The sequence below is a fragment of the Ammospiza nelsoni genome, chromosome 6, assembly GCF_027579445.1.
Source record: "Ammospiza nelsoni isolate bAmmNel1 chromosome 6, bAmmNel1.pri, whole genome shotgun sequence".
Lineage (NCBI taxonomy): Eukaryota > Metazoa > Chordata > Aves > Passeriformes > Passerellidae > Ammospiza > Ammospiza nelsoni.
Window position 1 is genome coordinate 6,608,918 of NC_080638.1, and position 24,559 is coordinate 6,633,476.

A 24,559-nucleotide genomic window follows, 5' to 3' on the forward strand; every position below is an offset into this window, starting at 1 on the left:
GCTTCACACACTTCCCCTGTGGATTTTGCAGCTATTTTTTGCTGTCATTAGCAATCTTTATTCAGGCTTTATCCACACTGAATAGCACCCTCCTAGTTTTCCTGTACTGCTATTTTGTTTGATGGCTATAAACACCATGCAAAAGTTAAAAATCAGTAGAGCTTTTTCAAATTATCACCCATGGCTATAGCAAGAAGTCTGAAGATAAGAAAACCATGTGTTTTGAAAGGCTTCAAAACCTTTTTCAAACCACATGGAATGGTTTGAAGTAAAATGTTATATTTCTGAGCATACTGTGGCTGCTATCAGTAATACTTAATGACTAACCTACTTCTACAAATTGCAAGGAAAACACTTGATTAATTTCCTAAACCATGGTTAAAAGGAAATTCAGCAACTTTATCTATTGCCCACAAAGATAATTTACCTATGAGAGGCAAGCAGTGGAAATTACCAGCAAAAATCTCAGTTTCCTGCCAAATCTTGAAATATACATATGCAGTTGTAAAAAATCACTGTGACACAATAAATAGCAATTCACATTCCATGCTGTAAAAGCATCAATTGCAAAACTGTACCAGCAGGCCTCAGACTTTGCCTTAGAAAGTTTTGAAATGTGATCAGTGTGGTCAATGTATCTTTGGGAGTACTTTCCATGATTGCTGGAGTCTCAGATAGGCAAAACGTTTGCTTTACTCTGGAGGAATTTCCTGAGGTTCTGGTCCTGCTGGTTTACTTTGCAAAAACAGTCTTTCAGGAAAAGAACACAGCCACTGGAGTTTTCCTTCCAAAGAGCTCTGAGCCCACTTCAGTGCCTTTTCAATGTTCCCTTCCAAGGCAGCCTGAGAAAGGGCTCTTTATTCTTAAATTTCCTTAGGAGGTTCATATATTTGGTACAGCCCCAAGAAGGGCTTAGAGAGATTTCTCTTCTTGAAAACTTTCCTCGTTTCTTCATTGCTAGCTAGCAAAATTCCATTAAAAAATTCTAGGTCCAAAGGGACAGTAACAGTGCCGAGGTGAACACTTACAGAGCTGAAAGACTAAAATCAGCATAGCCCATGATCTAAACTAAGAAATCAAAGGAGAGATGACAGGGACATTAAATGAGTACAGAAAATCTATTGGAGGGGAGGTGAGGGGGAAAGGAGGGGAAAACTCTCTTTTGCATCTTCAGTTGTTGTGGCTTGTGGACAATCTGTCCACTCTAAGCACTTCATGCTGTTAATTTGCAGAATGTTTATTGGCACATTGTTATAACTGTGGCCCTAAATCTGTGAGTATTTCTGTTTACCAAGGTTAAAGCAGCACCTCAGAGTAAACAGAAAACAGGGGCTCCACACTGGGAGAGTCAGGAGAGCAACTTAAAAGCACGGAGAGGATACAGGTGGTGGCACAACAGCTGAGCTGTGAGCCCCCCTGTGTTGGAGAGGGACAGGACCTGAGCATGGGGCAGTGAAGGGGGATGGCACAAGGGAGGCAGCCACAGGAGCAGGAACACACCAAGTGGCTTCTCAGAGCAACCTGTGAAGTCCTGAAAGCCCTGTCAGCCCTCACTCACTCCCATCAGGCATCCCACAGCACTGCACGACCATGTGTCACTCACACTTTCTTACAAATACCCAAATCAATCTGCTAACAAGTTTTTTTAAGCAAATTCCATTCACATGTGGAAAACATCTTTCACTACATTATTTAGTAAATGCTCTCCAATTTCATTTAAATATATTTGAATTTGCATATTTAATGCAAACAGTCGCAACTCTAAAGTTGATCCCTTTCTCAATTATTTAATTTATACTTCATTATAAAATGATATAACACTTCTTCATTAGAAGTTTCTTTTTATCTCTTTAATCGCTGAGTGCTCTTTTTATGTTCTAGAACCTTGATCTAATAACGAAACCAAAAACCTACAAGTCATCGAGCAGTTGATTAGCATGCACTGCATTCATTAAATTTACACAGAGCGTGCAGTTTCTCCAAGAGCTGATGTGACCTTGTTTGATACCATCACCTCATTTGGACTGCAAACAAAAACCTCTTAATAATTAAGAGATTTCTCAAAAAGCTGAAGTAATTTCTAGCTTCTGTGAAGGTTGCAAACTACAAAATTAGAAGTACTCATAAAAGATGCCCCAAAGTTAAAAAAACAGTCAGTGTAAATTAATTACTACTGTGGATACAAACTAATTAGTTACCAGCATCTTTGAAAATATTTTTGGGAACAATTTATTGTATAAAAACTACTTGAAAATTTTGTCATCCTTTGTAATTACCATTAATTGTTTACTGATAATCAGTAATGAGCCTGATGTTTTACAGACAAGTATGAATAAGCTATTTTCATTTAATACCATAATAATTTTGAATCTGCTTTTTTATTTTGGTACCTTGACAAGTGACTGCAGAAAGGACAGAGAGAGCTGTCAGACACAAAGATCACTGAAATCAAGGTTCATATTTCTAGTTGCTATTAGTGGCTTTTCTATCACACCCTGGAAATTTTTGGATTGTCATGCACATTTGTTGGGTATCTGCCTCTGCAGAGCCAGAAACTATACCCACTGGATGGAATATGTTAATATTTATTTAGGTAATATCTCCACTGAATTCAGATAACCTTTACTAAATATGTCTGATCATCACACAATCCTGTAATACTTTAGGGTAAACTTATTTATTTGTATAGAAGAACAGCCTTTTTTCATAACCAAGCTGATAGTTTAATGTGAAACTCTAAGTAACCTACAAAAACAGCCCCCCATACACAATCTAAAAGGCTTTTTAAAAGAAAAATAAGACTTTAACATAACTAGAGCTAAATATGTAAATTATCCCTTAAATCTAACTTTTGAAGTCATCATTAATTGCCTCACAGGTCTCATTTTACATTAATTGTGCCTTCATAAAATACTCTCATTGAAAACCTAATACATGTAAAGATTCTTCCCAAATTAAATTGTCATTACTTTTCTTCCTCTTTTAGCTAATTGCTTCATTATGTACTTTTAAAATTGTTTTGTTCTGCAGGGATTAATTTTGCATGTACCTTCATGAGCTATGAAACTGTTACAGTGTGCTGTTAAACTGTGCATGGTGTGCTGCTGGTTTGAACTGCAGGAGCCACTCTCCACCTGTGTCCCACCTGAGGTAACACATGCCAAGGGTCACTTATGGCCCCATTCAGTTCTCTTCCAAGCGTGTCCATCTCACTGCCAGGCACAGTAAATAACCCACACATCAATCACTACGTTGCCAAGTTTATGTTATCAACAGGAAGAAAAAGAAATCACTTTTTGTCTTAAAAAGCACAAAAGGAGACTGAAAAACAGGATTGCCACTGGTTTAGTATTCATGGAGCAATGTACTGTGCTGGCCATCTTTTATGGCTTTACCTTTCTCTCCTTACCACAGCTACACTTAGCCTGATCAGTTTCATTAATCTTGCACTGTGCCTAAAGACCTGACCATAGAATACAACATGGGGCTGGGAGGGACCCATAAGGATCACCAAAGTTCAATTACTGGCCCTGCACAGGACACCACAAGAGTCCCACCACGTGTCTGAGAGCATTGTCCAAACACTTCCTCAGCTCTGTCAGGCTCGGTGTGGAGACCACTTCCCTGGGGAGCCTGTTCCAGTGCCCGGCCACCCTCTGTTGTCATGGTTATATTTTATGAAAAATCCCTTTGCCAGGATTTTCTCCTGAGAAGCTGCAACGCCTCCGAAAAGAAATGTAAACAATAATTATCTGATTGCTTGGAATGGTCTGGAGGTTGCTCACCAACAGGTGCATCTTTGATAGGTTCCATGTGAATTGTTTTTACTTAATGACCAATCCCAGTCCAGCTGTCAAGACTCTAGTCAGTCATGTGTTTTTTATTATTCATTCTTTGCTTGCCTTCTGATGTCTTCTTTCTCTTTCTTTAGTATCATTTTAATATATCATTTTCATATCATATAACATCATATCATAATATAATAAATCAGCCTTCTAAAATATATAAAGTCAGATTAATCTCTCACTTCATCCTGGAAACCCTCACACCAACACCACAACAATTAATAACCACCCTCTGTGAAGAATCTTTTCCTAATATCTGAACTAAACCTCCCCTGACTCAGCTTCAGGCCATTCCCTTGGGTTCTGATGCTGGTCAGAGAAGAGGTCAGGCCTGCTCCTCCTCTTCCTCTCACAAGGAAATTGTAACTGCAGTGAGCATCAGTCTCCTCCCAGGCTGAACAGAACAAGTGCCCTCAGTCCCTCCTCACACAGCTTCCTCTCCAGACCCTTCATCATCTTCACTGCCTTTCTTTGGATGCTCTCTAACAGTTTAATGTCTCTTTTATATAGCAACACCCAAAACTGCCCCAGCACTCGAGGTGAGGCTGCTCCAGCTCAGAGCAGAGTGGGACAACCCCTCTCTTGCCTGGCTGGTGAGGCTGTGCTGATGTCCCCAGGACAGGGCTGGCCCTCCTGGCTGTGCTGATGTCCCCAGGACAGGGCTGGCTGTGCTGATGTCCCCAGGACAGGGCTGGCCCTCCTGGCTGTGCTGATGTCCCCAGGACAGGGCTGGCCCTCCTGGCTGCAGGGCACTGCTGACCCACATTCAGTTTGCCATCGACCAGGTCCCTTTCCACAGCACAAAAGCCCAAATTCTATCAGTATTATTAAAGACTGAGGCAAGAGCTCCTGAAGAATTCCCTTTTCAGCTAGGCTGGTCCTTTGCCTCACTCACTTGCCTTACATACATAAAGGTATCTGGCCTTCACACCTGTGACCTGAACATGCTGGATCCATCCTGGTGAACCTATCTCAGTCATCTACTCACTTCTGTACTACCACAACAACCCCTTGCTCTCCCTCACTGGTCTTCCTCTAATCTTTGTTAGATTACTAAATCAGTCTTGCAATATTGAAATATCTCAATGAAATTAAATTCTAGAGGAAAGCCACAAATATGGAATCTTCCCAGCTTAGGCCATGAAGACTTGGAATATAAGAAGGTACAGTGGCAATTACACTATGACTTGAAAGTGCAGGAGAGCATTAAACATGAGGCTAATAATGTACTAATTAACTTGCATCTCACCCGAGTCCATTAATGTGTAAGTGTATATTGAGTTAAACTGTTTTACTATTTCCCATACCACTATAAATAACACTTTCCTCTCATAAAACATATATATATATATATATATATATATATATATATATATATATATATATATATATATTTACTTCCCAGTTGGTAATGTGCAACTACACATGCACAGTTGGTGAAAAAACACTTGTGAGAAATCTCCAAGTGCCTCCTCATCCTTCCTTGTAGGGTATAGTGATGTCCCGTGTTAGCTGCTGCTGTAATACTTTTCTTTCCTGTGGGAGCAGCTAATAAAATGTTCTCTCCCCAGAAATAGCAAAACCACAAAACTGATTCGCTGATAATGTATAATTACACATGCTGTAGCTGCAGACTACCTGCTAAGGCATTCATAAGAACAGAGGGAAAAACAATTATTCCAATGTAGGAGTGACTGAAACCAGAGCAAGCCAAAAAAACCCAATAATGTCATGACTGGCAGAATTTGGAGGCATGGCAATTACTTATTTTGTTCTCAATAGAGCCTTTCTTTTTTTAACCTGTTGGAATTACAATCCTGTAAATAGAGAATTTTAGTCTGTGTCATCTTGGGATTCAAATTGTTGACACAGTGAGGTACTTTGCAAAACAAAATTAACCTCAGGAATAATCCTGTGCACACAAATAAGCCACTGCTGGTTACAAATAAGCCACTGCTGGTTACACAGGGTGCCAGGCAAGTGCTTATGCCACACTTGCACTGCTAAGGAATTATTTTTGTCTTGGTGAAAGTGTGAGCTATGAAAAGCATTGGCTACATCTTGTAAGAAGTAACATTTGGTCATCTTTACAATTTTTTTCTTTCAGGCTTCAATCTAGAAATAGTCTCCTCTTAATTCACAACATGGAAAAAAGCAAAATAAACTTTCTATTTAAAGCTTTAATGCAAATTTAAAGAGATATCATTATATGAAAAAGCAGTATTTAAAAGTTATTCAGAGTAACAACTAAGGATATTTCTGTTTTTGGACTTCTCAGCCCTTTGCCTTTACACATCACCAACCTTGCACTGTTGAGCAGCACTTGTGATCACGTACTGAGGATGTTTTCTGCAGAGCAAACCATTCCCTAGCGGCAAAGGATATTGGCCTTCTTACTGAAAACAAGCTAAAAACATGGCTTTAAGCCTACAAGAAATGATGGTAGCTGCAAGTGCAAGAATGGGGAACATCTTGATTAATTATCCTGAGGCATATTTGGGAAAGATCTCCTCCTCCTCTTCAGCATCATCCTGTGAGAGCAGCAGCGCTGTGCGCAACCCCTCGGGTTCCCCACCCAGAGCTGTCTTTAATAAAGGTCTTTTTAAAGGATTCTCCTGGCCATATTTATCACGTTGGCACACCAGCCTGTCAATCTGCCTAACAAAACAGTTTGTGAGGCAGCAGGGTAAATCACTAACTGATTAACATTGAAGTTAACCCTGTATTTGAAAGAAGATAAAAGTTTCCTGAAGCAGAGGTGTTCAGAGGCAGCAGGTATGGGGCAGACCACTGTGCTGGCAGGGCCAAAGCACTGGTGAGCTGATGCAGGAACTAGAACAAGAGCATGGCAAGGAGAAGGAGAAAATGTAACCCAGTGTAGCCTGTGTGCTGTGAAACTTCGCTTGAGCTTGAACACTGTTGGTGCACTTTAACATTATCCTCATCCTAAACCCAAAACACAGCACTGTACCAACTTCTAGGAACAAAATTTTCTCCACCCCAGCCATGCCCAGGACAGCTGTGCAAAGGCTTTCCTTAATCAAATCAGACATCTATTTACATGCAATATAGTCACAGTTTCATGTCATTTATGGGCTGTGTTAGGAACCTGACAGGTAAAATTGCTGAAAACTTCCAGGTAAAGAGGAAAAAGGGCAAAATGTTTCCCCATAAACATGGAGATTTGGGGCCAAGTGTAAGTATCTTCACTTGCTTGTGATTAACAAAAAGAACACTATCCCAAGGGCAATATTATAAGAAAGATCTCAGGTGAGAAACAATCAGGATACACACACACTGTGGGGACTGGAAATGGCTGGAACATGTCAGCAGCCATCAGTTTCTAGGGACCAAATGGGAGAGACTCACTTAACTAACACATTATGAAAAATCATGATCCCAGAAGTATGTTGTGGGGGGAGGGAGTTAAAGACAAGACAAGATAGGTAGGACTCAAAAACACATTAATAAACCCCAAACAAACAACAAACCAAGACCCAGCCCAAAACTAACAAAAATAATAACTTCTGGAATTTAGAAACAATAGATCAGAGAGAGCCATGACAGACTTCACATCTCCTTGCTTTGCCGCTTTGCCGTAATGTATGGAAAATACCCCGAAGAACACTGGGACTATTTTTTGCTCAAGTAACTAATTTCTCCATCTCTATTCATTAACTGCATTCCTACAGTTCTCCACCATCAGAAACAGCATGAGATTCACAAAAGGTCTGCAGACAAACCACCAGACTAGCAAGAAATGAAGCAATTAATTTCACTACAGAAATATACTGTACAAAATTCGTGTGCCACACTCAGCCTAACTATAAATGCAATTTTCCTCCTGGGTCAGCTGATGTAAAGTCCTGATATACCATTTAGTTGGAACAAGACCCAATCCTTTTCCCTTAAAGAGCTTCTACCTTCTAATAAATTTTCCTCTTACCCATTTAAGAGGGCCATTATATCCTTGAGAACACGAATTCATCTGCAAGCACAAAGTCTTTGTGACACACAGAATTACTCTAAGTCAAAGCCTGGGCTTGCATTCCCATGACTCTGATGATTACTTAGTCTGGGACCTGAGGCAAATCACTGAGTATTTGTTAGGGAATCCCTAAAAATGGCACAAATAACATCTTGTAACAGATATTCCAGAGCTTTGTCAAGCATGTAGGCTGCTTTTAAAGACAAAAGAATTGCTACAGGGTTGCTTTTGATAGAAGATCTTCTTCTGACTTGAGTGGGAATTGGAAAAAGCCTTTAAGAAGCCTACTGCAAACTAGACATGAACCATCCAAAGCAGATTCTGACTGAATGCATCCAATTGATTGCAGAGGATTTGTAGGGTCTCCCATGGCCACAAGAACTGCTTGTGCAAGCACAAGCCAGAAGCTGAGGCCAAATGAGACTGAGAAACACCAGCCTTACACTCACATTCTTTTAAGGCAGTTATCAACACAGCTCCTGCTTGGTCACATGGATAAAAATGGGATTCCAGTCTGCCCTCTAAATGCAACCTGGTAATTTAAAAGCACACTTAAGTCCATTCAATTGGGAATGATTGAACAAAAAAGTAGCACCACTCATTCTAACTTGATTTTATAAATATGATGCTTCTTCACAGTAAATGAATCTTTTTAAACCGCAGTTAAAATGATTGAGCTGCTTAAAGAGGATTCTATTAAGTCTTGCATCAACCAGCCTGCCTTTTTTGTCTTATGAGGCAAATAAACAGATTTACAAGAAAACATTTGGTTGAAGAGTAAATAAAGAGTTTCTTCTAAGAATCAAATGCATTCATGTTTTGAACTCATCTGCCAGCTTCTAGCTCAAGGCAAAAGATTTCTATTAATATTTATTTAATAATATATGTTTAGTATTTCACAAATGCTGTTACAAATCCATAGACAAGGGTAAAAATCTTAGAAGTTAAAACAGTATTCCAAATCAGAGACCAAGAGAGCTGAGTAGCAGCTCGGAAACAAATTCAGAATCAAAAGAATAATCCTCCAAAGTCCTGTTCTCTGTGGCTTGTTATGGTTTGCCAGCAATGGATCCTTCAAATACAATTTCCAATAGTTGGTGATTTTCTTGCACTCATATAACATAAATAACTAGATATTTGTGCAGATGATGAGGTGACAAACATAACTCCTGCGTGAGGATAGTGGGAAAAGTCTCCATTTGTCAGGGTCTAATTTCTCACAGAGGTTTTACATCCTCTGGAACAAAATCAGTGATATATGGACGTGGGACCATGCTCTACTCACTGTGTTTAAGATAAACAGGTAGCTCAAATGATTCTAACATGTGCTATTTCTGCAGTCAAAAATAAACTCTCCAGTTCCTCTAGATGTTTGCTCTTACAAGCTTTTGCATAAAATTTCCCTGGCAGGCCATTTTGGACAGACAGTGTCTGCTTGTCCATTATCCTGAATGATAATGCTTTTCACACAGCAGAATACTAGAAAAATCTAGATACTTCTTTAAATAAAGGAAAATGACAATGAAAGAGGAGGTGCAGTGAGCCATGCATAGTCACAGATTGGAGAGCAGCATTTTAAAAGGGAAACATTATTTATGGCACTAATACCATAATTATAACGTTGTTTTTGTAGAACAGTGACTATTTTGATTAAGGCATTCATCATCAGCCCCACAGGTGAAAGCAACACAAGTAATGTAGAGATGTTCCAGTGCCCGACCACCCTCTCAGTGAAAAACCTTTTCCTGATATCCAACCCAAACCTTCTGTGACACAACTTGAGGCCATTCCCTTGGGTCCTGTCAGTGGCCCCCAGAGTGAAGAGATCAGTGCCTGCACCTCTACCTCCCCTGGTGAGGATATTGAAGACCACAATGAGGTCTCCCCTCACTGAGTCCTATCCTTGTATGATCTCAGACACACTGAGGATTGTGAGAAGAGCATCAATAAACTGTTAAACAATCTGTTTATTACAGCTCTGTGATTTGTTTTCATACAGCCAGATCCAAGCCAGCATAAATTCAGATAAGGAAGCATATATTATGCTACCTTGCACACTACAATCTGTTACAGATGAAAGCATTTTATGTAGGTCAGGCACTGCTTCCCTGGCGACAGAGAAAAAGCCATAAGGAAATCAGAGCAGTGTCAGGCCTTATTTCAGTGATCCAGCATACTCCAAAATTTCAATTATGCAGAGATTGTGTCTCTCTGGCCTTGTCTACCAACATACCAACATCAACTCCTCCAAGGCCAAGTGTTGCAGACCAGACAGGGTACATCTCATGATGCAAACTAAGAGAAAACTCCTTGCACTCACGAGGAAACAATAATTTTTTGTCAGTTGTAAAAAGAAGAGAAAAATCAAAATGATGTTAATGTGTCCGTGTTCACAGGGGTTCTTGGATGAGGCAAGAGACGAGAATGTTGACTCCATGATCAGAAGACCCGATTTATTATTTTATGATATATATGTATATATTACATTATAACTATACTAAAAATAAATAGAAAGAAAAGGTTTCCTCAACTAAGAAAAGAATGATAACAAAGGCAGCTCTCTCAGACTCTGTCCAAAATAGCTCCGTCTTGATTGGCCATTAATTAATTATAAACATTCAAGATGGCCCAATCAAAAATCCACCTGTTGCATTCCCCAGCAGCAGATAACCATTGTTTACATTCTTTTTCTGGGGCCTCAGCTTCCCAGAAGGGAAAATCCTAAAGAAAGGATTTTTAGTGAAAAAGATGTCTGCGACAATGTTAATTTTCAACTCATTGCAACACTGAGCTGCAAAGTAAGTTTTTGGGAGCAAAAGGCAGGTCTCTGACCCTTACAGTGGGAAGAACAATGTTATTAAAAGAAGCAGTCTTGCATTTCTCTCTCCCTTTCCTTAAAAAAGTGCTCTGCTGTAGCTGAAAGAGGGTCTGTGCTTCTCTCTGGCTGAAAAAACTCTTTATCTCTAACAGGCAGAAGAAAAAGAACTTCAAGAAACCAGAAATAAAAATGAGTATTTTTTGTTATATCTTGCTGTCTCAGGAGATAATTCTGTATTCTTACAGTAAGTTCCCTTTTTTTGCTATTGTACAACAGTATGCTTATATTCTGGCAACTAAAAGACTCAAAACACAATGTTACCTCTCCCTTACATTTCCTAGCAGGGCTCAGAATTTAGTTTTATAACACACCACACCATTTTTCATTACCATTTTCTACCTAGGAATTCCACTCTTATCAAAAACCTGAGAGATTCTGAAAGAGAACAGAAAGGTGTTTAACTGTGAAGAGATACAGAAAGAAGTACACAAATCACACACAATATTGCATTATAGTAAACAGGTGAAGAGTGTACAATGGAAAAAGAAAATATATGCACTTATGCACATTATTAATACCTTAATTCCCTTCTGTCTGGAAGGCAGCATAAATGCCTCTATATTCTACTTTGCTCCGCAATGATTTTCCTAATTTAAATAAACCAAGTAATCTAGAAAGGTTTTTCCCATCACACCTGAGAGAAACTGTTCTTACTGAGTCTGGGACCACAGGGAAGCAGGGAGATTTAGCTATCAACTCTGCAAAACTCTGTTGAAAGAACAATCCTAAATTCTATACATCTACCCTTGTCCCAGATTAAGTTCTGTAAAGAGAGCTATTGCTCTTTTTTCACTCCTCTCTCCTCAAATAAATGTACATGTATGCAGAGTTGTGGATCTCCTTTTCCTGCCACCATCCATGTTTTGGACTGCTTTCCCCCTCTGCAACAAGAAGTCAGCTATATTTTAAATGTAAGCCACTAGTAATGGCAAATTGTTTTCCTTACCCTGATTCCAAGCTCCACATTCTCTCCTCCATATACTTCCATGCCTTCATCCAGTAATCCAATCTCTTGGAAGTATTCTCTGTCTACTATGAAGCATCCAATCAGTGCAGGACTTCTGGAAGAATAAATCATCAGCAACCAAAATTAGCAGATAAATTATGAAGAATTTTATTTTTCAGGCACAGATTGTATTTATCATTGCTAGGTAAAATGATGCAGCAAAACAGATTCTTAAGAAAGTATTTCTCAAAGAGTTTTATTCAGCCTTGCCTTCTAACATTCCTAATTCTAAAGTGAAATGAGCACCACTGAAGGAAATTAGAGTCAAATTACTGGACATAAATATTCACCAGAGCAGTAGGGATTTCAGTGGTAGTAGTGTGAGATCCAGGTGCCCCAGTTGTTTCTCTGTAGTCTCTGTCCTTGCTAAGTCCTCAAGTCTCTTGTCTGTGACAATTGCAAATGATACCCACTGATGTGCAGCTCTGTGTGTTTAGCCAGAAGCTAGGTTCAGCTAGAGCTAAAAACTTTTGTCTGTAAGCTTACCTAAAAAAAAGAGATTATTTCTTGAATAGGACCATCCAGATAAATTTTTTAATACAGAATCAAGAAAAGCCTGCCTTTACCAGCATAGCGTAACATTAGTCCATCACCCTGAGCCAAACCTAAACAAATCACATAGCTTTACTGGATCAGTAAACTCTATATATGTCATGGTGTGAACCAACCAATTTTTACTATACAGAGCCAATTTTAATCAGGTAAGAGTTCAGCCACAGAGGGTACAATTTCACCTTATGAGTAGAGAAGGATATAGAGTCATTTAGCCTTTTCATTTTTCTCCTACCTTATAATCCACAACGGCAAGAAATAAATATGTCTTTTCAGATTATTATGCTGATATCAGGCGCTCTAGTAATGACAGGATATTAATCAGCAGTACAGGAGAAATCACCCTGCTTTTATGGAGAACACTCAAGCTACAGCTAGTGGACACATCTGCTTTCAAACAGATCATAGGCTGTCTTAATCACAAATTGTACAGTTCTACAGAAATCTATATAATAATGCCTCCAAGTGCTATAGTACCCATTTTATAACAATGAAAGACCATCTTTGATGTATTTATTAATGAAGAAAATAGCAGAAAACTTATGCTTCTTTTATGATAAGGTACTTTTGTCTTTGTTGTTGTTTTTAAATGTTTCTCAGTGCACCTGCTTCCCTTTGCTATAATTCTAAAGGAATAATGGAGGCATGATAGAAACCATCCATCAATACACATGGCTTTGTGTTTGTTTTAATTATCCAACACACACATGCAGCATATTGCACTGAATTAAAAAATGTGCCAGGGAAAGAGCTAGGGAACAAACCTGAAATCCATAAAGTACACTCACTCCCCAGTCCTCATATGGAACAGAGTTTGGGGGTAAGATGGAAAAGTATATTCGCTCATCACTTTGTGTTTCACTACTTTTAATTTTAAAAATCATAATAATTACTCTATATAATTAATCACTGGATCATAGAATGGCTTGGGCTGGAAGGGACTTCAAAGATCATCTCATTCCAAACCCCAGCCATGAGCAGGTACATCTTCAAACAGATGAGGTTGCTCAGAGCCCCATTCAGCCTGGCTTTGAACACTTCCATGACTGGGACATCCACAACTTCCCTGGCAACCTGTTCCTGTGCCTCACCACCCTCACAGAAAAGAATTTCATCTCAATATCTAACAGAACCCTGCCTTGTGTCAGTTTAAACTTGTTCCCTCTTGTCCTGTCACTACCCACTTTTGTCCCTCACCAGTTTTCTTGGAATCACCATTTAGGTACTGGAAGGTGCTGTAAATCTCCCTGGAGCCTTTTCTTCTGCAGGCTGGACACCCCAAACTCTCTCAACCTGTCTTCACAGGAACATTTTTATAGTGTCAACAGAGTTCATTAACAGCAATAACTATTTCTAATGATGCAGAAATTACCCCTTTTTACATTCTCTTTGGCAAACCTGTTAATTTTTATCTCCTGCTTTCCAATTCTAGGTTCTGTTCATAGGTCAGTGCAGTCCAGAGTGTGTTAAACTGACAGAACCTGAGAAATGCCTGCCTGCAAAGATAGCTACTGGATGAAAAACAGCTGCCAGTGCTGTTTGAGGTTCTGCTTTCAGAGGCAAAAACAGCATTCACACTTCCTTTCTGCAGGGAGCTGGAGCACAGGTACCAGTGACCTCCTTGGAATGAATGTGTGTCTACAAGAAAGTCCTGTAATCTCAGCAGAGCTGCTCAGTGGGTTCAGAGGGTACTGCTCCCCTCCCTGAGACAAAGGTTTTGTTCTGTAGCAGTCTAACAACACTCTGGACATGGTAAGAAAGTACAGACCCAGACTGTCCCAAAGCAAGGACCCAGTACAGCCTTTGCTCACAGTGTCAGTGACCAGACATTAACTCCTGGGACACAGCACAGCTGTACACCTATGTGACAACATTAGAAAGAATACAGCTGTCAGATCAGCTCTGCTTATATAATGTAACTGCAAAGAAAATTCCATTTCTGGCCTGTAAGCACTAAATTAGCAGGCAAGACATTTGGAGAATGGAATGCTGCTGAGCAGCCCTGCCTACCATTCCACTTGGGCAGAAAACCTATTTAAAAAGATCTACTGAAAACAAAAGTTTCCTTTAAAAACATCTACTGAAAACAAGAGTTTTCTTGATGACTGTGTAGGCATCAAGGACATTTAAGTATTCAAAGTTTACAGTCAGTAAAACCTATCACACAGCTGAGCCCATTTGCCCCCTGTCACACCCAGGAGAGCTTTTAGACACTGTAATCTAGTTATTTATTACCTTATTGGAGCAGTTGTGTTCTCCAGTTTCCACCAGGACTTAGGAGGGTTCAGATACCTGCACCACAGCTCCCAGTCAAACCCTTGTGCTGAGAGGGGATACTCCTCTATTTCAAAATTATCATACTTAATGTTATCGAATGATGGAGAAATTACTCTTTTTCTGTTTTCTTTTATCCTGGTGAGCACTGGTTCAGCCCTAAAAAAAAATAAATACATTGTTAAGATTACACCCATGCAAGCATAGCACTGATGGAAATCATGGAGTAGTTTGGTTTGGAAGGAGCCCTTTAAGATTATTTAGTCCACCAGCAAATAAACAATATAGCAGCTAATGCTGCATTTTTAGAAGGAGCAAAGTCTAAAGCTGTTACCCATTCAGAGCCCTTTCTGCTTCGAGATGGTGTTTTAACAGTGCAGGATTTGCCCCAAAATAATACAATGCAACATATTCTCTAGGATGCCCTGTTGTTAACCTTGATTTGAGCTGGTGGATAGAAGAAATGAGTATCTGCATATCATAGAGCATTTATACCCTTGCTACCAGTAATGATAACTTCAGGCTCTCAACACTATCAAGGACATCAGGATCAGAGTTAATGATAGATCTATCCTAGAGAAATAAGCTCTTGCCTTTTTACCATCACTTTTACTTAAGGAGCAAGGGAGATATTAAATCCAGACTGAACACATTAAAATACATTATTTTAGTTATGTTTATTTTTGCAGAGTGGCCAAAATAACGCTTCTTTGTTTACACTGCAGAATGTAAAAGAAAGATAGTATTTTTTAATGAAGATACATTCACCCTCATGGGCAAAGGGCTACATTCCTGGAGGAGATTTTTAATGTGCGGTTTTCTAATATGATTTAACTACCTTGTAATTAGATCAGCAGATTACTCAAACCATAAAAATGTATCTAGATCATATTACACAGCACAAACACGTTTTTCGTGCTGGTGTCCATGATTATGTCTGAATTTTCATTAAAAAGCTCAGAATTCTAACTCACCCTCTAAATGCAAGAGGAATGCCAGTCAGTAATTTAACAGCAGTGCTTGGAAAAGGTCCCTAGGTCAGAGAAATGGAAGGAGGCACATACCAACCCACGTTGAATTCCACGTGGGCATCGAAGAGAGCGACGACCGGCGCTGTGGCTGCTCTCCAGCCGCTGACCCGCGAGCGGATCAGCCCCTCCTGCTTGCTGTGCCGGACAACCTTGATGAAACCAGGCTTGTGGGCATTCACCTCATCAACATACTTCTGCAGCTTCTCCTTGAGCTCCTCTGGAGAAGGGGAAGTATTAGGGGTTAGCAAGAAATGTCAGCTTGACAAGATGTAAAAATCCGTTCTTTCTGTCGTAGATGAGCGATCCCCATCCGGGGAATAAAGTGCTCTGACTCCATGATTCCAGAAGGCTGAACAAATGCTGTATTAAGCTGTATTATATTACACTAATACCATATTAAAACTATACTAAAGACATACTAAATGCTGCCAAAGAAAAACACATGACTGTCTGGAGACACTCACAACACAGCTTTGACCCAATTGGCCAAGCAATCCAAACAACCCTTACTGGTGTCCAGCTAACAAATCACTTCTGATAAACAATCTCCATAACACATTCCACATGTTCCAAACAGGAGCAGCAAGCAGAGATAAGAATTTTTTTCTCTTCTTCTCTGAGGTTTCTCGCTGCCTTCCCCAGGAAAAATCCTGGGAGAGAGAATTCTCTCTCTCTCTCTTCAGAGAATGTGAATACCACACTTTCAGTAAAACAGGAGTGGCCTTCACACAGCTACTCAGAATTCTCAAACAGTCAGTCTAAAAGGAGGCAAACTAAAAGGAGGCAAACAAAAAAGAGAAGGACCATGAATTATTTAGCAATAAAAAATTTCTGATATAACTATTTAGCCTACATGACTGCCATCAGAATCCTGGCACTGTTTAACAGTAACAAGCCACAAAATGAAGTGTCATAGCTACATAAGAGCATGTTATTTCACTGTAACAAAAAACAAAGCACCTGTCCTATATTTCCAGGAAAATAAATAAAAAGCCTAAGTATTTTCCATGAATCTTCTCTACCAATATTGCAAGAAAAAAAGAGAACTAAGAATAAAATGCATTATTTTTCTCTTTCCATTTTTCTTTCTAAACTTTGACAACTGGTTTCTGTCTCTACTAAAAAGTTCAACAACTTTTGCTCTTAGAACAAAGACCAGTAAAAGTTCTAGAGAAGAATCATTCCAATTAAAATATAATAACTCTTAGATCAACAGCTATCATCTCTCTGGTTTAAAGACCACTGCATGAGAAAATACAATATGTGGAGTATAAATATTGTGTTCACAAATATTATTAACTGAAAGTAATGTTCACTTTATTCTTTATTAGCATTCCTATGTTCTATTTACATTATGGTATCACCCAGAATTCCCTTTGGGACAATAAATTCCCTTTATTCTGAATCTCTCCACAAAACCAGGAATGTCTTTGCTCTGATGCAGAATAATGCTTCTGTGGCTATAATGCTATACTGGGCATTATCCAAACTGCATTAAAGCTTAGTGCTGACTGTGAAAACTTGAGCAAGCCATTTAACTTCTCCTGAGGAACAGCACCAAACCTGCCTGAGTGCAGGAAGCATTTGGACAACCCTCCCAGATACATTCTCAAGTGAATTTTGGGGTGTCCTGCCATCGAGCCCCAGGCAGTTTGAGAATCTGAGAAATCAGCCTTTCACTCTGGGAGCTGGCCATCTCCAACAGATCTGGACAACCAGCATGCTGGAATGGGTAACGGCACAGAAAATTAAAAGCAAGCACGCTTTATCAGCCATATTAAACATTCATCCTTGGAAAGGAAGAGGGTGTGTGCTCTCTTGAGCTGACAGAACAACAGAGCTTTTCAAGTACAAGTTCATCCTAAAGTTCATCCCTGTTTGTAAAGGCTCTTGGACATTCACCAGGTGTGATGCAGCTGGTTCCTCCGGCCTTGCAGGACTCTGCATGCCACAGACCTTTGAATCAATGAACTCTGCATGAACCAAAAATACCACGGAAAAATCCTGATACTTACAGGTTTTCATAAAAACAAGAATTAAAAAGAAACAGTCTGCTGATCATGTCCATCACGACATTTAAACTGCAGCAATATTTTAGGAATTGACTGGATATATTCCCAAAATTTTCAACATTACATTGCCAATATCTATTCAATTTGTTTGTCTGTGACTGCATCACCTGGAATAAACAAAATGAGCCACTTACATAGCATAGAACACTCTTCTATTTTGTATTAGACTTGCTGCTTATTGATCAATACACTTTTTCTCCTTTATGAAGTAAAAAAAACCCCACATTAATTTCTTTCATGCTTGTGCCAAACTACATGTTCTTACTGCTCACCCCCTAACAGAGATTTGTAGCAAGCACAGAACTATCAAACCAATCACTAGCTAACAGCACATTAAATTGAAAAGAAGACATTTATGTTACTGTAATTCCATGCACCTAAAAATAGCAGAAACCCGTTCTCTATTCCCAAAATGCAACAGTGCAGAGGATGAATATCAAAACATGAAGATTAAAGCTTTTTTCTTGGTGTAAGTGGTTGCTCACAGCTTTGCAATACCAGAGGCTTTATTTGCCACATCAATGCAGCATCACCACTGAGGATAAAACATGTGAAAGGAAAGCAGGCTCTAATCAAGGACTCGAAAATCAGTAGCCTTGACAGAGTCATTGCTCTCTCAGTCACTCCACTTCAGTAAGTGGGCTATTCTTACTCCTGCTTTATGCATTTCCTAATGTGGACTGACTTTAGAAGCTTGAGTAAACACAAAATCTATTTCATAGCTAGGTGTAGAATGGAAAGAGATGGAAATGGAACAGAAGCCCAAACCTTGGCTTGCCACCAGCGTGACTTCAGCTGCACATCAGAGCTGTGACACTCACTAGGCAGTGCGCGCTTCTGATTTTCTGGTTGCACTGCAGCTCTTTGCAAATGAAGTGGATGGCCTGAGAGCATCTCAGGGGAACCTGGGAGGCTTACCCGTGGTCAGTCATCATGGAGGAACCATCCCCTGGGCTTCAGGATGACCACAGGAGACAGAGCAGTAGTTTTCGGTCAGGCACTTTCAGGCCTTTGTTATTTAAAACAGATCAGCTTTGCTCTGCAAAGGCAGAGTGCTGAGCAGAGCATTATGTGCACCCTTTGTCTTACAAGACCTGTTGGGCAGATTCTCCCAGAAGAAAAAATAAAACTGTGAGAAAAATGGATTATTTTCATTCAGCCACAGGACAGAGACGACATGCTAATGAAGTTTAGAAAGTCACAATTTTGGAAAACACTTAAAGATGACTTAGCAAAAGAGCTGAGTCAGTTTTTTCCCCATGCATTCCATGTCTTCCTGAGTTTTACATGAGAAATCTGAGTTAAATTGTATTTGACAGTTTTAGAGCACCCAGTCCAACTGGCCTGAATGATGGGACTCTCCCCCAGAACTATTCATGCAATTTGCTATGGCTCTGATGGTCTTCAGCAATATAATTTCAACCCAAGTTCTTTTTTTTTTTTCCACTTCAAGATATGTTGCCTGAATAATAAACAGGCTTCTTCATTAATTATTGTGCTTCACAGCTTTATGTCACCATAGAGAGAAGAGAGGGAATAGGCAAATGTGTCATCTGCAATACACTGTTGATTCAGTGTCTAATTATGGAAACAAACAGGCTTATAAAGATAGATACATTACCCTTTCAGTGCAGAATCTCTCAAATAAGGACTCAATTTGACTAAGCTGAATGAGGCTCTGCAATTGGAATGAAAGAGCAGCCATATATGGAATGGGAAAATGGCACTTGGAAATCTTGCACTCTACCACCTGTCTCTATATGGTACAGATGTCTGGAAAGCACAGCACAACTCTCCTCACAAATGTAGAAAATATAATTAGTGTGCCATAATTATGTTTAATATTAACATAATTAAGTTCAAACTCTTCTAAGAGGTTGTTTGTTTATTTTTAACAAATTGACAAAGATTTTGTTTGTCAAGTTCTCCTACTCAATATGACAAAGCAGTGCTAAAGGATTCACACAATTTTGCCTTCTTAGGAATCAGCAGAAACTAGACAGGATGGAGAAAGGAGCATGAGGAGTTAGAGGCACGAGCCACTCCATTTTCTAGAATGGAAAACCATCTACAGATCATGCTTTTCATCCAGCTGCATGAAGTGTGCTACCTTTTGTAAGCCTCTGTCCCCACTAAGCTGAGAAGTGAGCAGGCTCAATGCCCAGTGCTGTCAGGTGCCTCAGCCCCTTGGTGTCCTACAGCAGCTGTGGGTCTGGCCCCAGACTTCAAATTTCAAAGTAATTAATACAGACAGCCTTGCCATAAATAACAAATTACTGCCTCACAGTCATGGAGAAGGAGCTTAAAGAGCAGCTAATTAAGGCTAACTTTCAGGAACTTTCATACTTTGCCATCCTCCCACTCTGAGCGCTTGAATGAGCTTGCATCTCTCAGAAAAACCACGTTTATGAAGCCCCACTATGTTTGGCTGAGACTTGCATTTTACTGACCTTTTTCTCAGCTGTAGCTTTGCCAAAAGAGCTAAAATAACAAATACATAAATAAAACAACATTCATAACATTCTGCATTTTCTAAAGCCTAAGAGTCCCTGCTGACTCTGGCCCAGCAATGCATGCTGCATTGCTACTGCCATCGCTGCAAACCTTGTGCTCTTCCTTTAGAGAAATATTTACTTTCATGTCAAAGGCCTGGGAATTACCATGTCCCTCTCCACCTTGGCCCTTGGCACAAACATGGCTTCTTTTACTGTGAAGGGAAAGAATTACTTTTCAATACAGAACTAGGTTTAAATTAACAATTGTGCCAAAACCAGTGGATTGACATGTTATATGAAAGGGGTAAAATCCTGCCAATTCATGTTTTAATCTCTGTGTGTTCACTGAGCTGCCTAGGCACACTCTGGTCCCCAGATAAAGGGAAGTGTTGGACATTTCCTTGGATCATAAAGGACACTTTTAAAGGCAGATCATTACAGCACCTGCAAGAATACAGGAGGAGTTTATGCTTGCATTTGGAGCCAAAAGACCACTGGCCAGCTTGCTTCTGGCAAGGATCCCAGAGCCTTCCTGAATTCCCTGTGCAGCAGGTCAGAGCAGGATCCACTGCCCTGCAGGAGGGCAAAACAGCCACCTGGCACAGTTCAAGAAGTTGTTCCACCACAAGGGCTGCTGCCACCCTGGAAACCTCTGTCTCATCAGGTACATCTTACTTCTGCATGAAAGACCAGTAAATTGGCAAAAAAGACAGAATTCACACAAGCCAATTAATTATAAACCAAGATTTTTCTATCTTCTTTACCCAGTTATTTTTGGCTCTAAGTCTTAGGAACAGGAAGAGCTGCTTTTCCAACTTTAACATGTATTAACATATCTAACTTACTTTCTGGCAAATAAAGAAAGCCTGTTGTAGCACAGGTTTGCTGCAAAACCCCTCCTCTCTTCCCCCTAAGTCCCTCTGTAGGCAACCAGCCTGAATTCATGTAATAAGTTGAATTCATGGCAGCAGCTAGGCATATAAGAGAACCTGGTTTTTTGCACTTTATCTAATAGCATATGTGGATTACATCACTTATTTCGTATGCAGCTCAGTGCTTCATCATTTTTATTTTTCTTACCTCTGGTCCCTTATCTGTCATGCTTAAGTGATCACCTCTCATCTGTGTAGCAGAAGCAGATAATTCCAAATGGAAAATATTTATAACCAGACAGAGGCATGTAATTTGTAATGCACATGTGTACAGAGAATGTCTGCAGCAGAGGGTAACAAGGCTCAAGCAGATAAGGAGGGCCTGCTGTGCACACCTATTTAATAGCCCTGTGTTATCTGGTAATAGATAAACCACCCAGGGGAAATTACCAACATGATGCAAGGAATTGATCTGGACAGACATCAGAAACAAAAAAGCAGTGGAATCCTTCTCCTCCACTCCCATACCTAACTTGCACCGTTGACAGAGATGCATTGTCTAATCTCAGAAGTTAGGCTATCCTCATGTAAAGACAGAGAGTGTAATGAACTTTTACAGTCACAACCTTTGCATTCAGCAAGCCCAAGTCCCAGCTGCTGTCAATCCTCCTCAGGTCTACTAAGATAAATTGCCTACAACAATCTATTACAGCTCACATCTTGGATTACAAGCCAAGGGTTTCTTTAGCACATGAACAGCACCCTTCTGCCACAGTAAAGGCAGGGAAAAGAAATGCATTTCCCCTCTTACCCCTATACTCACACATCCTTTGAATTGCCCAGGAGAATCTATACAGAGGAATGGGAAGTTTTCAAGGGGTTTAATAGGGGCTGCTTTGATCCATTCTCAGCTCCTTCACAAACAATCTCTCTGCATTTCACTGAATCCTTGTGTAAGGTCCTAGGTATCCTATAGCAAAAGGACAACACATAGCAAATAAATCCACCTCAAAATAGCAATTAAACAGCTTCCAACAAAAAAACAGGCTTTGCAGAAGAAAACTGTGCCAGCAACTCTTCCATGAACCATCTAGCAGACATGTTCACTACTTAGGTTTTTTTGGTTTTTTTTCTAAAGGACATATATTTCCAATCCCAGCCATGAAAATGGGATGCAACACTTCAGATCATTAAGTCATACATAGAAATATTGCTGTGCCTTAATAAATCCCAAAAAAGTAAGGAAAGAACTATGAAAATTATCTTTTTGAAACTCTGATAGATCAACACTCTGTTATGGAGGAGGGGGATACAGAACAAATAAATATTACAGCTGTTATTTTTTGTTACTACTAATCTTCTGTCTTTATTGCAAGGGCTGTAAGTCCCTTTTATTTCCCTTCTGTTATTTATTGAGTATTGTTTGAGTATGTATCTGTTTTCACAGCACTCAATTCATGTAAGGGGCATCCCATCTTAGGGATCACCAAGCCCACATTACAGCAGCAGTCTCCCAACACTTTGCAAGAAAGAGACATAAATTGAGATGCCAGATGAATCTCCAACATGACAGCAGAAGTTGGAGGAGGGGAGGAATAGAATCTGGATCTCCTAAATCCCAGGGCTGCACATAATCACCACACAACTTCCCTAAGGCTGTAATTCTGCATTATGAGCTGTGGCCCATATGGAGCCCTGAGAACTCTGATTCAGAGCAGAATCAAGGGCTCTTCCACATCCCTGTGCCAGAATTAAGAGGCAGCTGATATCTGGGATCTTGCTAAAGTCAACAGAAATGCACTGCACCAAAGGAGCTGAACACTGCCATTCCATCCCACCAACAATGGGAGACTCACATGCTTACCTCTGAGTACAGAGCAGGGCTTACTGAAGCAAAGTGTTAGCATTTGGAGAGGAAAAGAAAACAAATTTCCTCTCAGGTGGACATTCCAGCTCTTTAAGAGGCAAGGCAGGACTAATAAAAAGGCACAAAATGTCTTTTCTTAGATTGCCAGTCAGGTGTGCACGTGTGGAACATGCAAACACAGCTGAACACAGAACAGGGACTTGGCAGGACCAGCCACACAGACATCAGAGGGACAGAGGCTGCCATCTATCCCTTCAGAGCCACACCTAGAATCCTAGAAAGGTGCTTAAATTTCAAAACATCTTTAAATACAGAGTCAATTATATAAACTTAATGGCTCCACTCGATGTACAGATTGCTGGATGCTTGAATTAATCTCAGCAGGAACACTGTCCCACTCCAGCTCACAGTGCGTGACTGCTTCCTGTTTAGGGGCTGTTACTGCAGGGACCATGGCCACAATAATGTGACCACAATAATAGGCATTACTGCTGAAGTCAGATACTTTTATCACACCTGATGCAAGAATCACTTCTGATGTGTATTTGGATACAGTAGTTTTACAAAGGGGCTGTAGAGTGAGAGGCACAACAAGCACCAAGACCATGCATTAGAGCTGATGCATTGATATAACACACTGCTGGAATAGCATCAGCCAAAATTCTGAGTTCATCATTTCATTCCTTAGTGTTCCTGGATTCATCTGTAAAATGACCTTTAAATGTTAAAAGAAGTGCTTGAGAAATGCATTCTAGTCCCAGCTGTCTCCAGTATCCCAAATGGCACTTTTTTTTTTTAATATACATCATTTAATTCTAAACTATTTCTCAGATGTGTGTGGAAAATCACTATTCAGAAAAGAAACTGAATGCCTGAACAGAGCCAGATCAGATTGTATAAATCAAGAAAAAAACAATCTAAAGAGCACATTAGAAACCTCTGTACTTTCATAACCATAAAATGCAGCAAGCTGCTCACTCTACTGTAAACTTGATAAATAATCCTGAAAATAATAATAATAATAATAATAATAATAATAATAATAATAATAATAATAATAATAATAATAATAATAATAATAATAATAATAATAAATCCTGATAAATAATCCTGGTTCCAAAAAACAGCGTGACACTTCATGTTGTGATAATAGATTCACAAGGCAAAAAACCCCTGCCAATTAAAACCCACTAGTCCAAGTGCAACTACTTTATTTCAGGAGCGTATTCTGAGGAAATTAGTCACAAAAGTTGCATTAGAAATAGAATATGCAAATACTCAGTTAGAACAGGATGAAACAGAGCTGCTAATATTCCTCTCTGGGTCAAACCTCTCTCTGAGAACAGGACTATAATAGGAAGAGGAAACAAAGCAATCACCAAATACTTGCTGGAAGGGGACCTGTGGAATCCAATTCTCTACTAAAAACAGGTCCAAGTAAACAATACCAAGTAATATGCACTGTTAATTAGTTATTTAAAAGAATGACACAGAACATTAAAAGGCTTTGATTTGAATAAATAGGACTTAGCCTTGCATACCATGTTGATTTTTATTAAAATCCTACTTGATATCAGATATTATAATCTAACTTTATATGTGTTGCATACAATCCCTTCCCTGGGAGCAAACCAACATGCACAAAACCTGATTATACTATGAAAGTATTCTCAAGGGTC

The 24,559-nt window shown here is 39.6% G+C and overlaps 1 protein-coding gene across 4 annotated transcripts in view; it reads right to left on the bottom strand.

Annotated features, from left to right (window-relative positions):
* The window catches only part of GALNT18 (polypeptide N-acetylgalactosaminyltransferase 18), a 222,538-nt gene that overhangs the window by 61,575 nt on the left and 136,404 nt on the right, over window positions 1-24,559 (bottom strand). For all 4 annotated transcript variants that reach the window (XM_059475231.1, XM_059475229.1, XM_059475230.1 and 1 more), the window contains exons 5-7: window positions 15,608-15,791; window positions 14,505-14,702; window positions 11,658-11,772 (exon numbers count right to left, since the gene is read on the bottom strand). In XM_059475231.1, coding sequence (XP_059331214.1) covers window positions 11,658-11,772; window positions 14,505-14,702; window positions 15,608-15,791 — 497 coding nt within the window. The remainder of the gene's footprint in view (window positions 1-11,657; window positions 11,773-14,504; window positions 14,703-15,607; window positions 15,792-24,559) is intronic.